Here is a 15,042-nt window from a genome sequence, read left to right as displayed (position 1 = left end):
ACTACAGAATGATACTCGATGGATCTTGGGCGCCTTTTTTAAATTTTCCTTTCTCTACGGTCACATTTACAGTAGTAATCATTAATACTGAAATCGTCGGATGAATTTAGTTCCATTGTTATTTTTTTAAAACAACAATATTACAAATGTGAGCTTGCGGAAAGCATATTATCCATATGGTTCTTAAAACACTTGCCAACAGACTTTTCCTATATCCTTTTTTTTTTTCTTTTCCTACTTTAACAGTGTAGCTGCTCTCGCGCTGAGCACATGAACATTTTAGTTTTGTGCATCGATGCTGGATCATTCCAAAGAGAATGATCTAAGAGGAGATCACTCCCGCCAGCATCAGCCAAATGCTTTAACCACACTTCAGCACGGCTGCTGTTATCAGCCGGTTTGAAGCCCGTCACAGATCCGTATCGCCGTATAGTTTCAGCACAGAAATGCCAAAGATATGTCTGGGGTCATTTGGAGAACAGCGTCTTCATTACACCAACCGGCACTGGATAGAAAAACGCCGATCGCGGCCAATCGTGCTTCGCGCGAGCAGTTGTGACGCGGTGAGCGTGCGGTGGGCGGCGTGGACCTGGCAGGTGTGTGTGTGGTGTGTACGAGTGTGGCGCTGCTCCGGGGACTCACTTTGGGGACGTGAGGGTTGAACTCCACCGCTCTGTGGATGGCTTCTACTGCGTTCATCTCCGCTGTGCTCAGCCCTCGCCTGGACGCTGCCTCTGGAGAGAACCTGCGTGCGTTCACGCACACACACACACACACACGCACACACCATCAGTAATCTCACACGGGATTGCACGTCACTGTGTGATCAAAGCGAATATGGAAAGGAAAAAAAAAAAAAGACTCCTGCAGCACTGAATAAATCCAAACCCCCTCAGTTACCACTAAATCCCTAACCTGTTAAAGAGCTGAGGGTTGTGAAACAGGTGGACTAACGTAGACGTGAGGGGCCAGAGCAGGAAAATGCACCAGTAGATGCTTTTCTCTTTTTCCAGCTCCGTTTCATCTTCGTTTGTCTGCATCTGAAGAGCTCGCTGACCTCTACCCGTACGCATACCGGAAAGCGTCGCTGGCGCCCCCCCCAAGGTGAGAGATCTGTAGCCTTTGTATGTATGGTGCCATTTGTCTGTATGAACTGTGTCCGATGGAGGGTCTGAGGCCAGTCGTCGGAGCGAGTCGAGAGTGAGGGAGTGTGCGCGCGAGCCCTTTGCTTCCTTTCCGTCTCACGAGTCTTTGATCCTACGCATCTGTCACTGAGACTTTGTGGCCTGCAAGAACTGTTTTTAAATTATGGCTCAAATGTCGTAAATGGGAAAGGATGTAGAGATAAAGCGGCAAATGCAAACAGTGTGTTTTCAACTACTCGTGTGAATAAATGAGCAAATGGATTAAAAAAAACAAAAACAACCTGACTGTTGTTTAGTCTGTGCACCACTAGTATAACTTCTATTATATGTTTTACAGTCAGAAATGACCCTGAACCTCTGGTGAGACAGAAACACTCTCACAACAACACTGATAAACCCCCGAGGTTCCGGAGAGCAAAAATGACCGCTAACCCTCCTTTTCCTCCACCAGTGCTCTGCCCCGTTCTCTGATTCACACTCAACAGCTCCCCAGGCTATTATCAGCTCCATTTTAAACTCTTCAATAGCAGGGCAGGTATGTCAGGCCCCCCCTCTGTGTGCGCACTGTAGCCGATGAAAGGCGATACTCACTTGTCCGACACCGCCCTGGCTTTGAGCAAGGCTGCTGTGTAGCATATTGTTGCAGATTTGGGTAAGCTAATATCTGTGGAGGAGACACAAAGCAGACATGGACAGACGGGAGAGAGAGAGAGGGGGGGGGAGTTGTTTAGTGAACGGAGCAAAAGTTTGGAATTACAGGTGATAGAGGGGAGGCCCGCGTCTGAGGAGACTGCAGCCGCCCGGAGGGGTTTGTGAATGAAGATAACGAGTGTGGGTTTCATAGCTTTGAGGGCGTTTTGTTCTCTAACAGTTGAGTGTGATCTGCTGTATTTCATTGATGTAAACCTAACACCAACGATAAGGCCGACATACTCCTCCAGAGCACTAAGGCGGGTGAACAAAGAGATGCTGAAGTGTGTTTATCTTCGTTAAAGCACCTTTACCAGCGCAGAAACACCTGTTAAAAACTATGCATCCTGAAAGACCTGTGCTGTATGTCTCTACGTATTTTGGCATCATGGCTACGACTAACAATTATGTTTATATCAACTAATCTTCTGGTTATTTGCTCAATTCATCGTTTTTGGTCTGCAAAAATTTAAGAAAATTCAAAAATAAAATAAAATAAAATATGTGCAACTCCAGTTACCTAAAAGCAAAGGTGATGTTTTTAAAAACTGACTGTTTGGTCTGACCAGTATAAAACCCAGACATAAGAGAAGTTCACTGTCACATAGAAACGCAGCAAATCCTCACAAAGAAGAAGCTGAAACTAGGAAATGTTTGGCAGTTAGGCTTGAAAAATTAACTGATTATGAAACTAGTTTGATTAATATCCTGCCACGTGACTAACTGATTAATTCTTCAAGCTCTTGCTGGTGATACAGTGTCTCTTGTCCTCACTGCATCCTGCATGTGTGTGTGTATTTGCCACAGTGCAGAGTTTTACAAAGTAAATCCATTATATGCCAATTTGAGCGGGATTTAGGACCAATTCTGCTGCTAAAATGAACTTAATCAAATTTTAAAAAAAAACGACAAACAGCATCTGCTATACAAGCACAGGTCTGGAGGGTTCATTTCTGTTCATCTCTAAATTAAATATAAAAAATTAAAGCGGCTGTACCATAAAATGGAAAAGTTGTCCAGCAGCATTAATGACCCATTAGGGCCGTGGAAATACAGCAAATCAAATATTTTACAGCCTGCAGTGATTCAACGCACGTTTTCCTCCTGGGCAGTCTTACTAACTGAACATAAAGTAACATGTCATGCAAATGTATATTGTGAATGTCAGTGGTTAATCATTCTTGCAGTTCAAGCTCAAAGGAAATTAAAGCTTTACTCATAAAAGGTAGATGTCATAGATTTTTTTTTTCAGATTTCAGATTTTTTTGTGGGTCTCTAGACGACAATGACGTCTGCTGTAACGAACCACAAACAGACCGGGACCGGGATCAATTGATATTGTAATAAAGTGAATGGACGCACAATTAATCGATGTACACAAGTAACTCAAAAAAAGGTTTTATTTTCTGTTAAGTTACTTTCTAAGTAATTTGCTGTGACACTGCAATCACTGGCATCACATGCAGAGGAGGCAATGCGACCACCACTTTTGGTGTTTTGTACCTGAACATGAATAAAACCATTAAACAGAGTGCGTCTGTGTGTGTGTGTGTGTGTGTGCGCGCGTTTCCCTCACCGTCATATTTGGCCAGAACGGCCTGGACGTCAGCGTAGTTCTGGAGCTCCAGTAGTGACTCCAGCAGGTTCTCGTGAATGTTGAACATACTGAGGAGAGGGAACTCCTTCATTAACTGGAAAACACACAACTGTTGTTACATGTAATACCGGACAGGGGGCGACACATGCACAGTCAGCAGACAAGAGCGTTGGGTCATCGCTACGGCAGGTAAAGTACACTGTCTGGTTAAATCCTTGTGGTGTGACTGAAGCTTGTGTTGGCTTTGTGTGAAATCAAACTCCTGTCAGTCTAGTGCTTGTGTTTTGTGAGTGTGTGTGTACACTCCTGGCAGGGTGTGTACTTACATCTCTCATCATTTTAACTGCCTCTCGTGTTCGGCCGAGCTTTCTGGAGCACATGGCCAGTCTTCTCTTTATATACACCAACACATTGGTGTCTCTTCCTGGTGGAGACACAGGCACAAATAATTCAACACGTACAGATCATTTTTAACGTCATTTCATGTCCTTATAATGGAACTGGAAGAATAACGATCCAGTCTCCGCAGCGTATCTGTGAGGCTGAAGACTAGATATTTACAGGCTAACAGAATTATTAAATCTCTCGCCGCAACCCGGCATTTAATATACGATTATATGGCCCAAGAAGTGAGTTATAGCTGTAAGAAAACAAAAGGACTATTCTGATTATTAGCAGCGTCGATACTCAGGGGATTATACTCACTGTGCTGGGCTTCATATTGTGTACCATGATGTTGGAGCTGTTGGCTGCGGCGATAGCAGCTCTCTCCAGCTTTTAGTGCCTGTTTAAACAAACGCTCGGCCTCCATGATGGTGGTGGCCTCCTCCTCTGCCAGGAGGATGTATGCCGTCGCACAACTACCGGAGGAGAGGAGAGGAGAGGAGAGGAGAGGAGAGGGATTTTGGTAGTAGGGAGGACAGGAAGGAATACGAGGGCAGGTGATAAATAGACGGCAGGAGGAGAGAAGATGAAAATAAGGGAGAAGAAGAGGTTTAGAGAAGAGGAAAATAGGAGTCGAGAAGAAGGAAAGATGGAACGACAAGGACAGAGGACGAAGAGACAGAAGGGGAGCGGAAAAAACAGGTGAAGAGGGAGAAGGGTAGAAAAAAGAAAGAGGGAGCACAGGGAAGCAAAGTTTTGGTTACGACACTGTTATTTATAGTCTTCCGTGTTTATTCTGAATATGCTTCTTTTTATTTCTCTTTTTTTTTTGTTAGGCAGGGAATTAGAAGTTAACTTCTCCTCACGTCCCTGTGGTTTAATTCATTCGTTTTCCAACTCAGTATACAGGGGGCCTTGTTTGTCTACACAGCGTGGCACCCATGCACCGTAACACCGCCTTTCTGTCTCATGTATTTGTAAGCGGCGTCTGACAGAGCACTGATCAAAGAGGTTTTCCTCCGAGTCAGCTGGCTGTCACAGACTTGATGTGAGCTGAGAGCAACATATGACACTGCCACAATTCCTCTGCGCCGCCTCCATAGTTACAGACGCTCCTAGAAATAAAACCTAAGCTGCCATGAAAACAAGTAAAGCTGTCACTGTCTTCCCCTATGAATGATGCAGGCACCTAGAGGGCCAGTGTGTGATTAGATGCACCCCCCCTGCAAACATGAAAAAACCTGCAGTTTCTTTATTTTCAGACAGTCAGTAGACAATGAAGTCTACTGACCTGAAAGAAACAGTGTTTATTATTATTTTGTTTTATATGAGTTGTGAGTTAATTTTTGCCGTTTTGTAATTTTACAGTTTAAATAAGAAGGACATGAAAAAAGTTACGAGGTGCACAAAAGCAAACGTGTGGGTGGTTGTACAGTAAGTAGGTGATAGACGAAGGTCAATTTTTATAACAACAAAGCAAAAATGATCTTTGTCTCTGGATGGTTGATTATAGCAATGGTTCCTAACCTGGGGTTTTTGGGACCCTACAATGGGACCCATCACGAATCTGAGGAGGTCACCGAAATGATTAACAGGATAAGAGAGAGAAAAAAAAACGCATAAAATTATATTTTTTTCCCCACTGACTTTGAGTTTTTGTTTATTGGACACTTCCACCACTTCAGGAATCTAAAAATCTGACGCTCTTTGATTAAACTGCTCATGTCCACAGTAGGGCCATAAACTGTAATGAGCGAACAGACAACGCCTCATTTTAGGGGGTCACAAGCAAAACAAACAAAAAAACAAACAAAAAACAAAAAAAAACCATCCTAAAAAGACGCCAGTCTCAGTGAGCGATGCACCATCCCCCTCTGTGTTTTGTCAAAATGGGATGGTTACCAGTGAGATCCCAGTTTGATGGCTGCAGCTTCACTGTTGAAGCAGGCAGCTTGTAGCCTGAGGACGACCTGGTTCGGGTTTAAAAAAAGCAGACAAAATCCTGCTGAGTAAAACCGGATTAAGGGGGGGAAAAAACTGCAATGGTGGAGCCCTTGAAAAGGTTCCAGTTAAAACACTCTGCTGAATATACTGAACTTCATGACTGTGAGGCAGGTCATATGTGGAAAACGTCAACAAAAATCAATCAATCAAAAATTCTGGGGCAGATACGGACATATTGTTATATATTAGTGTATATTGTTTGACACTGGCCTTGGCGGATGTCTGCGCTCTACTGAGTGCATTTTTGTAGTTTAACTGGGCATCGCCATTATGATGATCACCACTGTAAGTGCAGATTATTTGACAGACAATCTCATTTCAATTGTACTTTTGCTCTCTTAAATTAACGCCTTCACTATTTAGAATCACGATTAAAACTCCTAACTGCTTGTGTCAAAGGAGTGAGTTGTAACACAACGGACAGTTACACTGGAGACGGGGAAGGGGAGAAAGGGAGGGAAGTAAAGAGGGGAAACTCACTCTTCGAGCTCCAGGGCTTCATGTGCTGCAGAGATGCGAGCCTGTGGGTTCCTCTCTCTCCACGCCTTCTGCATGACTGCCACCACACAAACGCAAACGCAGAAAACACATTTACCACCTGCGCGCGCGAAACAAGACACCGTATATGCAAACAGTTATGCTTATGCGTGTGCTTCCGTACTGGCGTCGGCAGGCCGGAGGTGGTCTGAGTCACACGTAAAGAAGGTCTGGTGGTCTTGTGCTGATAAGTTCATGTCGTAGTACGTCAGGGGCTCCCGACCTGTTACCCACGTATATCTGAACAGCGGCATAGAGACAAAATTAGATGCATTAATAATAAGGTACTGACTACCAGCTCCAATGTACAGGACAGTTGGAAAGATTATAAGTATAGCAACGAGAGGCACAAAAGGAAGGACACAATTAAGGAGAGAGAGAAAGAGAAAATCAAAGACCTGAGCAATTTAATTAGCTCAGATGTTAGATGCTCAGATAACAGCAGAGGAGTCAGACGCTGCGCTGACTCGATAGGGAATGTACTCGACTCTGATTGGCCAAAGTGCAGAGATGGAGCTCGGCATGTGGGTGAATAGGTGGAGAGAGAGACGGGATAATTACAACATTAGACATGGAAAAGTGGAAGATGACTCAGTGGGAGGAACGGCAGGCAGACACATCAAAGAGAGCATAAAAGAGGACAAGCTGACGAGAATAGATGAGGGAAGAAAGCAATAAAAGAAATTTGAGGGGATAAATACATGAGAGAAAGCGCAAAGATGAAAAGGAGGAGGAAGGAGTTGATCAGGAATGAATGGCAAGATGGTCGGAAGAGAAACTGAATGAAACACAAGGAGATAGAGGATTAGAAGAGAAAATGAATGAAGAAGTGAGAAAAAAAGAATAAGAGAAGGAAGAGAAACAGTACACCAAACACACATAAGACTACAAACGGGATGCAGGAGAACGAACCTGACAGAGACGGATTATAAAAACAAACAAGAGAGAAGACACACAGATCAGGGAGAGGGAGGAAAAGGAAATGCAGTGGAGACGAGAGCTCCAGTATTCGCGGAGGCAAACTGAAGCCCCAGACCGGCCCAGGGTTTTCAGATGCCTGTAGCTTAGCTGCTGTCACTCACCGATTATATTCGGCTCCACGAAATAAATTCAGAGGATTTCTCCACACTTTACATTCTGCAGAAGGGAGACAGAGAGAGAACAACAATAGGGATGAGCGTCAAGGGCAAAGTCGACATTGAGCCTCTGCGGTTCAGTCAAGCCCACTTCAAAGGGCTCGAGTGTGCATTCTGCTATCCACCCTGCAGCTCCCTGAATGGCACGTCGACCTCTCTGAGCGCACGGCTGGCAGGGAAGAGGCCCTAAAACTCTTAATGTGACCAAACTTGTTTCCACACAAACTCTCGCTGCTTACAGAAAACAGTCACGAGCCCGGGTTTTGGCTAACAGCACTGAACAGATGAATGTTAAGATACAGGATTTAACAACATGGGTTTTTTTAAATGTTGATACCAACATCTTTTTTAATGTTGGTATTTGAATCCGTCTTGTGGAACACTAAAATGCTAAAGTATCCCATTAATAGTGAGTACCTGGGCTGCAACTAATTATAATTTGAAGTTAATATCTATTTATTAATTGTTTCATTTATAAAACGTCACAAAATAGTGAACAAATGCCCATCAAGAGCCCAAGGTGACGTCTTAAAATTGCATGTTTTGTCCAATCAAGAGCTGAAAAGTCAAATATATTTATTTTACAAGGATATAAGACAGAGAAATTCAGCAAATCTTCCCATTAGAGAAGCTGGAGCCCGCAAATGTTTATTTTGCTTTGATGCATGAATTTAAACAATCAGCTAATGGATTATTCTGCTAATGATTTCGCCTCCAGTAATTACCTTTCTATTTAACCAGTGTCATGTCTCGATCGTGACAATCATACACAAATTTCTACTCTAGTTCAAAGTTCATAAATTCCACTGAAACAGCGCTTGATCTCCAATAAAGATGAATAATCAAATAAACAAACAAATCAGTCCCACACACCTATTGAAATCATGCCACACCACATTTTTCATTTCAACTGCTGACTTACGACTAAATCAATAAAGTGACTTCGCTTGAAACTGTCTGTCTCTGACTTCTGTTGTAACAAAGAAAAGTAATACGCTATACCCTCTTATAATCTCTTCAATGGAGGGATTTACAGAGTAGATTATTAGTCATAAAAAAATTGAGGATTAGTACAGATGAAATAATTAAACTGCCTTTCTTCTGTCGATCATGGCTTGTTGATTTAATACAGCACACATAATCCTATTAAAATTCTGAGTTGTTTGGCTGAAAACAAAATCAAGGTGCATCACATTTCCTCAGAGTTCAACGACAGGATCCTTTGGAGAAAACTTGCAGAGATTGAAATGATCAGGTGAGGTTGTTCAGCACTGCTATTTAATCTTTAACTTTGATTACCACTTTGGCGTGCTACTTATATGATTTTTTTATTACGTAAAAAAGATGCTGTTAAAAGGCAGGCTGAGTTACTCGACGTATGCTGCATTATGGATGCACATGTAGGATACATTTTTTCCTGTATCACCTGCAACGGAACCAAAAGGCAATGAGGTACTAACTCTGCACATTCAAGACATTTCCTCTTTTGGAACGAATTAATTTCCATGGGGAAGCAAATACACATTCAACAGAATAACCATGATCAAAGCGCCGCTGATGTAGGACAGAAGCCAAGAAGCCACTGAGCAGACCTCACACCAAGTGTCTGTGGAGGATACTGCTGGACAGACCTGAATTTCTTAGATCTCCTCTACTGTAGTTCAACAAGTACACTGTCAGGGTTGGGGGTTAGATTCCCATCCATCCATTTTCTTCCGCTTATCTGGGGTCGGGTCACGGTGGCAGCAGGCTAAGCAGGGTATTCCAGACATCGCTCGCACCAGCAGCGTTTTCCAGCTCCTCCCGGGGGATCCCGGGGAGTTCCCAGGCCACGTGGGATATGTGATCCCTCCCGCGAGTTCTGGGTCTACCCCCGGGGTCTCCTCCCAGTTGGACGTGCCTGTAAAACCTCCAAAGGAAGGCGGCTCAGGAGGCTTCCTAATCAGATGCCCAAACCACCTCAACTGGCTCCTTTCAACACGAAGGAGCAGCGGCTCTATGCCGAGCTCCCTCCGGATGTCTGAGCTCCTCACCTTGTCTCTACAGCTGAGCCCAGACACCCTACGGAGGAAAACAAATTTCGGCCGCTTGTATCTGCAATCTCGTTCTTTCGATAACACAACCCAAAGTTCATGACCGTAGGTGAGGGTTGGAACATGGATCGATTGGTAAATCAAAAGCTTTGCCTTCCGACTCAGCTCCCTCTTCACAACAGCAGTCCGGTGCAAAGTCTGCATTACTGCCGGTGCCGCACCCATCCACCTGTCCATCTCACGCTCCATTTTACCGTCACTTTTGAAAAAGACCCCGAGATACTTAAACTCCTTCGCTTGGGGCAGCAACTCAACCCCAACCCCGGATAATGGCCATAACTCATTGTGTCATGGTGTCGATTAAGCAGTCAGCCGAGGGGAAACACAGTGCTCAGTGTACAAAATGTCAGAAAATAGGGAAAAATACCCACCTTTATTCCCTGAAGCCCAAGTTGACATATTCAGATTGCTTTTTTGTCCTGACCAACAGGTAAAACTCCCTAAATGTTGAGTTTGCCATCATACATAGCATAGATTTAAATTACAGGAGAACCAACATCAATATTCACATTTGAAAAGCTGGTTCAAGTGAATTTTTGGCGTTTTTGCTTAAAATATTGAAAATGCCAATGTATTGTGACGGTCAATAGGGGCCCAAGAACAGGTTTTTGCCCTGGGGCCCCCTGGGACATGCCTCTTGTATCAACACTTACCAGACACACTTTGTCGATTGGAGTCAGCGTCTCCATTACTGGTGTTGGAGTTGCTGGGGGAGCTGCTGTCCACTCCACCCAGCAGGGGGCGCAGGTGGCTCACAGACACCTGCTCTATGAAGGAGGTCCCATATTTCCTGAAATACCACCACTCAAAGATCTGAGAATGAAAGGGAGAGGGAGAATCTTTAATTTAACTGTTCATATGACTTACATTCATTGAGTTTAGCTGAAAACTTTAAATTTAAAAAAAAAATTCACGTTTCTCTTTTGCCCACACTTCTCTCCAATGAGGATCTACTCTCAGTCTTAAATGTAAGTTTACTAAACACAGTGGTAGTAGACCTGAAACATCAAGCCATTTTCAAACGTTTTAGCAGCTGATCCGATTTTTCAAATTAAACAGGATCTTCCTGCAAAGACAAATACTAGCAAGAAGTTAGCTGAGAAAAATACCTCGTCAGCCAAAAAAAAAAATGTAACAGTGCTTAGCTACTGGCTGTGCCCCATATGCTTTAACACATATTTAGGATTTTCATCAGCAGGGACTACACTGCTCCACTGATTAACACTGTCTGCATCATTGAGTCTCAGTCTTTAGGCACAGAGGCCCAAGGGTGTTCTTCTCTAGAATTTTACCAATTGCCAACTTTAGCCAGAGAGGAGGAACTAATCAGTGAAACCTGCTGTTTGGTTGGATGGAAAATCTGCGGACCGTTGGGGGGGTCATGATGGCGCACGTCTGAGAACCACTCAGGTGGCAGAGTGGGTCGTCCATTGACCTGACACTGAACTCCTGACTGCTCCTGATAAGCGAGCCAGCGCCTTGCACGGCAGCTCCACTGTCATCAGTATATGTGTGTTTGTTTGGGTGAATGAGAGGAACTGTAAAACACTTTGTTGTGTTCTCAGGTCAAAAGGGCTGTAAAATGCAAGTGCGGTCCTTTTACCTTTACGTCTTGCCCCTGCGCTGGGTTGGAGCATCACTCTCATTTAAAGCATTTTGTCAAACAAAATCTGTATGCACTAGTTTCAAACACTAAACTTGCCCTATTGCCCCATTCAAAATACAACCATTTCAACAGTATGTGTCAGATCAGCTGTGGAGTTTCAGAAACATAAAGTGAATGCTCAGTATTGTCAGAAGTTTTAGGCACTTTAGAGGTTTCCATCTCTATCCATCACATAATATCATCAGGGAGGCGTCAGATCAGTCCTATATTCATTCTGCAGCAGGACAACGGGCCCAAACATACAGCCACAGTCATGAACTGTCTTCAGAGACAAGAAGAAGAAGGAGTCCTGCAACAGATGGTCAGGCCCCCACAGAGCCCCGATCTCAGCATCACGGAGTCAGTCTGGGATCAAATGAAGAGACACTGGGACAGACTAAATCCGCAGAGGAACTGTAGCAAATCCTCTGAGATGCTTGGAACAACCTACCTGCCAACTGCCTTGAAAAACTGTGCGCAAGTGTACCGAGTAGAAGTGGTGCCGTTTTAAAGGCAAAAGGGGGCCACACTTACTGCACGTTCTGCAGCTTGTATGAAGTTAACCGATGAATAAAAACCATTCACGGCTTTATTTTTGAAAGCGTCCTCAAATCGCAGCATTTTCAAAAGTGCCTAAAACCTTTCCACAGTACTTCACAAAAAAAAAAAAAAAAAAAAAAATCCTCTCCACATCCTTTAATATCATCAAGTTGCTCTAGTGGAGCTGTTCAGCAACTCACTGCGGGAACTGTAACTATGAATATTAAAAGTTTGGCTCAAGGAGTATGGTTAAAAAAAAAAAAAAAGGGGGGGAGATGAGGGTTTGAAAACATATTAATATGAGACCAGTCATGGTAAATGTATCTAGCACGGCCAGTTTCCAGAAACCTCGGGGTGATCTTTGACTCCCGGGTGAATTGTGAGAAACATTTTTAAGCCAGTTATCCAGCCCTGTTATTTTCAGTTGAGAAACACTGCCAAACTACACCTTCTTCTTCCCAGCGTTTTAAATCTCATCTCAACACCTACCTCTTCTTAAGCATTTTATTGATGCTTCCTGCCCCGATTCATTTCTCTCTCTCTCGAATGATGTATTCAGATGCTTCTGTCATTGTGTGTTGTCATTTGCACTTCATAAAATACCTTGTTAACCCTTGTTTTGATAGGTGATATATGAATAAAGACTTGCTTTCTAGTTTTAATGAGAGATTGGAGGTTTAATGTGATAAGATCCAGATTACTGATGAGAGCTGTTTTAATAGATGTACAAGCTGCCATCTGGCAAAGCTGCTATACTGTCAGCCTCTGCTTGAGGGAGGGAGCGATAACAAGTTTTGATTGGGCTTATCTGGTACTCTTCAGTGGAAATTTACCTAATTGGGACATAAACATCTATTCCAATTACAGAAAAATAACCAGTACCACTCTGACGAAAAACCAATTGGCTTCCACATTTCGTAAACATCTCACAGAGCATGTGCAAAGCCCGACACCATCCCTAAGCAGCCTACACACATTGGCCAATAGCCCGCAGGGAAGAGAGAGTGAGTTAATTAAGAGAGGAGCTATTTTAAAATACAGACCAACCAGTGTTGCACAGTTGGCTGTCTCTGTGAAGAATGTGAAAGAGATGAAATACCTGAATAAGTAGGAAAAGCAGTGCTAACAGTTTCATTGCCTCCCTGCTTTGATGATTTTTGATATTTGAGTTCTGACGTAAGCGGGCAACACGCTCTTTGCAAAGCTGGGGATTGAGGGATCGTTGCAACACAAACACATCTCTAATATGCACCTTTCTCAAGAGCAGCTGAGGGGAAAAGTGCCTTGCTCAGGGGCAGCTCAGTCACCACACCAAGGACTTGGGACTGTCAGTCACAGGTTAGGTGCTACAATCAAATTAGCAAAGTACTGAATGCACAGAGGTGGAGAGCTCTTTAGATATCTTTATCAACAAAAACACCCCAAAACGTGTTCTCAGTAGTTCGCAAGGCACTAAAAACATTGACAATGTGTTGCATGGTGTGATAAGCCAGGAGGATATATAGTAAAAGTGCCAGAGGCTGCCATTTTTTGCAGCTCATCTTATGAAGGACCTAATGAGTATGGATTTTCTCTCTGTTCAGCTCCTCGTGGCCTCTGAACCTGTGATTACAGCACCAACAAATTACATCCTGGGCTCATTAAGTCACCTGGGGAGCCACCTCTGAAAATGATTTCCGTCTTTTAAACATTATGAATTAGAGTGTCAAGTAAGAGTGCACAGTCATCAACCTTAAATTGTGATTTCTGCATTTAGCTGATGCAACCAGAACAATGTGCAACGAGCACAACAGTGGGAAAGCTTAAGTAGTGTAGTTATTAGCTCGGAGTCACACCTCACGTGTTGTGGTAGTTTACGGTGCCACTATTTTCGACAAGTGATGCCTGTGCTTTGAGAACAAAAACATCAATTTTTACTTCAGAGTCAGTATTGTTACCAAAATCATTACTAACATCAAAATTAGATCCAAAAACTGATACCAGTATCAGCTTCAGTATAATCGGATTAAAAACTGGAAAATATAGTCTCTTACCAATATGAGTCCTGATATTAGGGAGGAGGTGCCCGTCAGAGCCACGTAAAACTTGGGCGTCAGGGTGTTGAGAAACATACTTACTGTAGAGGAGACACAAAAAGCAGAGAGACAGATGGGTTAGAGCTCGCTATTAGATACTACAAAATCTCTCTTCTACACCAAAGGACAATACTTAGAAAAGGATGTTTTAAGAATCAAGTGCTGGATGTTCATATAAAACTAGGACATGTCTACAGAGAAGGCTAGAAAAGACTGCAAGAACTACATCAAAAGGCACAGTTGTTATTCCAAGGCATGAAACGCTTCATGCAGAAACATGTCATCCACATAGAGTGTTTGGCATTTCCCGGAGAGCCCTGCTGCTCAGATGTGAAACTATACAGCAACAGGGGACCGGGGTAAGCTTTAACTACAGAGAGAGGAGTCACTCTGGGTAGAAAACCGTGGAGGAAACTGAGCTTTAACTGTCAGCCTTCGCTGAAATACAATAGTCACAAGCAATTTACAAAATTTCACAATGTAAAAAAAAACAAAACACAACCTAGCGCGGAAAATGTGAGCTAAATGTCTAAAAGGTTGCAAAGGGGCTGATAAAGTAGAAACAGCGATACAATTTGTCAGCCTCGACTTACTGGTGATTAATTTTCCCAGCCTGGTTATCATTATCAGCCCTACGAACAGCACTGAACTCTGGCTACCGCAGGGAAGCTACGGATTCTCAAAGCCTGCATTTTTATCTCACTGACTGTCTAATAAAACAGGCAATGTGAATACATCACCTTGGGCTGTGGGAAACTATAGCCGGCATTTTTCACAGTTTTCTGACATTTTTTTTTTTTTTTAGACAAAGTGATTAATCGAGTAATCGAGATAATAATCTGCAGATTAATCCATAATGAAAATAATCGTTATTTGCAGCGCTGGGAGCGGAAGTGTTATACATTAAAGTCAGTCACAGTCAGTCTATCCGGTTTATTTCCTAGCGCCAGTTATATCGGATCCTGTGAACTGAAAAAAAATTGCAACTCATAGTCAACGATCCAGATCAATCAAGCATCACAGTCATGAGCTGATCCATGTTCCTCTTAAACGCCAGCGGTCACTATAATTATTACACATTTTGGCCGCATATTAAATGCATCTCTAGTCTACCAGCAAATTTATAGTTTATGTAGCAGATTATTTGGAGGTATTCTTGCACGACGACTGTGGACTACATTTATTGGTATTGTTGC

General features: G+C 43.2%; 1 protein-coding gene across 4 annotated transcripts in view; it reads right to left on the bottom strand.

Moving 5' to 3' along the window:
- The window catches only part of LOC120793708 (suppressor of tumorigenicity 7 protein homolog), a 57,628-nt gene that overhangs the window by 6,708 nt on the left and 35,878 nt on the right, over positions 1 to 15,042 (bottom strand). For all 4 annotated transcript variants that reach the window (XM_040134010.1, XM_040134006.1, XM_040134008.1 and 1 more), the window contains 10 exons: positions 13,805 to 13,887; positions 10,240 to 10,399; positions 7,440 to 7,494; positions 6,482 to 6,597; positions 6,301 to 6,376; positions 4,138 to 4,292; positions 3,759 to 3,856; positions 3,412 to 3,526; positions 1,737 to 1,809; positions 643 to 745 (listed from right to left, as the gene is read on the bottom strand). In XM_040134010.1, coding sequence (XP_039989944.1) covers positions 643 to 745; positions 1,737 to 1,809; positions 3,412 to 3,526; positions 3,759 to 3,856; positions 4,138 to 4,292; positions 6,301 to 6,376; positions 6,482 to 6,597; positions 7,440 to 7,494; positions 10,240 to 10,399; positions 13,805 to 13,882 — 1,029 coding nt within the window. In that variant the 5' untranslated portion in view covers positions 13,883 to 13,887. The remainder of the gene's footprint in view (positions 1 to 642; positions 746 to 1,736; positions 1,810 to 3,411; positions 3,527 to 3,758; positions 3,857 to 4,137; positions 4,293 to 6,300; positions 6,377 to 6,481; positions 6,598 to 7,439; positions 7,495 to 10,239; positions 10,400 to 13,804; positions 13,888 to 15,042) is intronic.

The sequence above is a fragment of the Xiphias gladius genome, chromosome 8 (assembly GCF_016859285.1).
Source record: "Xiphias gladius isolate SHS-SW01 ecotype Sanya breed wild chromosome 8, ASM1685928v1, whole genome shotgun sequence".
NCBI classification, from domain to species: domain Eukaryota; kingdom Metazoa; phylum Chordata; class Actinopteri; order Istiophoriformes; family Xiphiidae; genus Xiphias; species Xiphias gladius.
The sequence above is the reverse complement of the archived record's forward strand: the minus strand, read 5'-3'. Positions and strand labels throughout refer to the sequence as shown.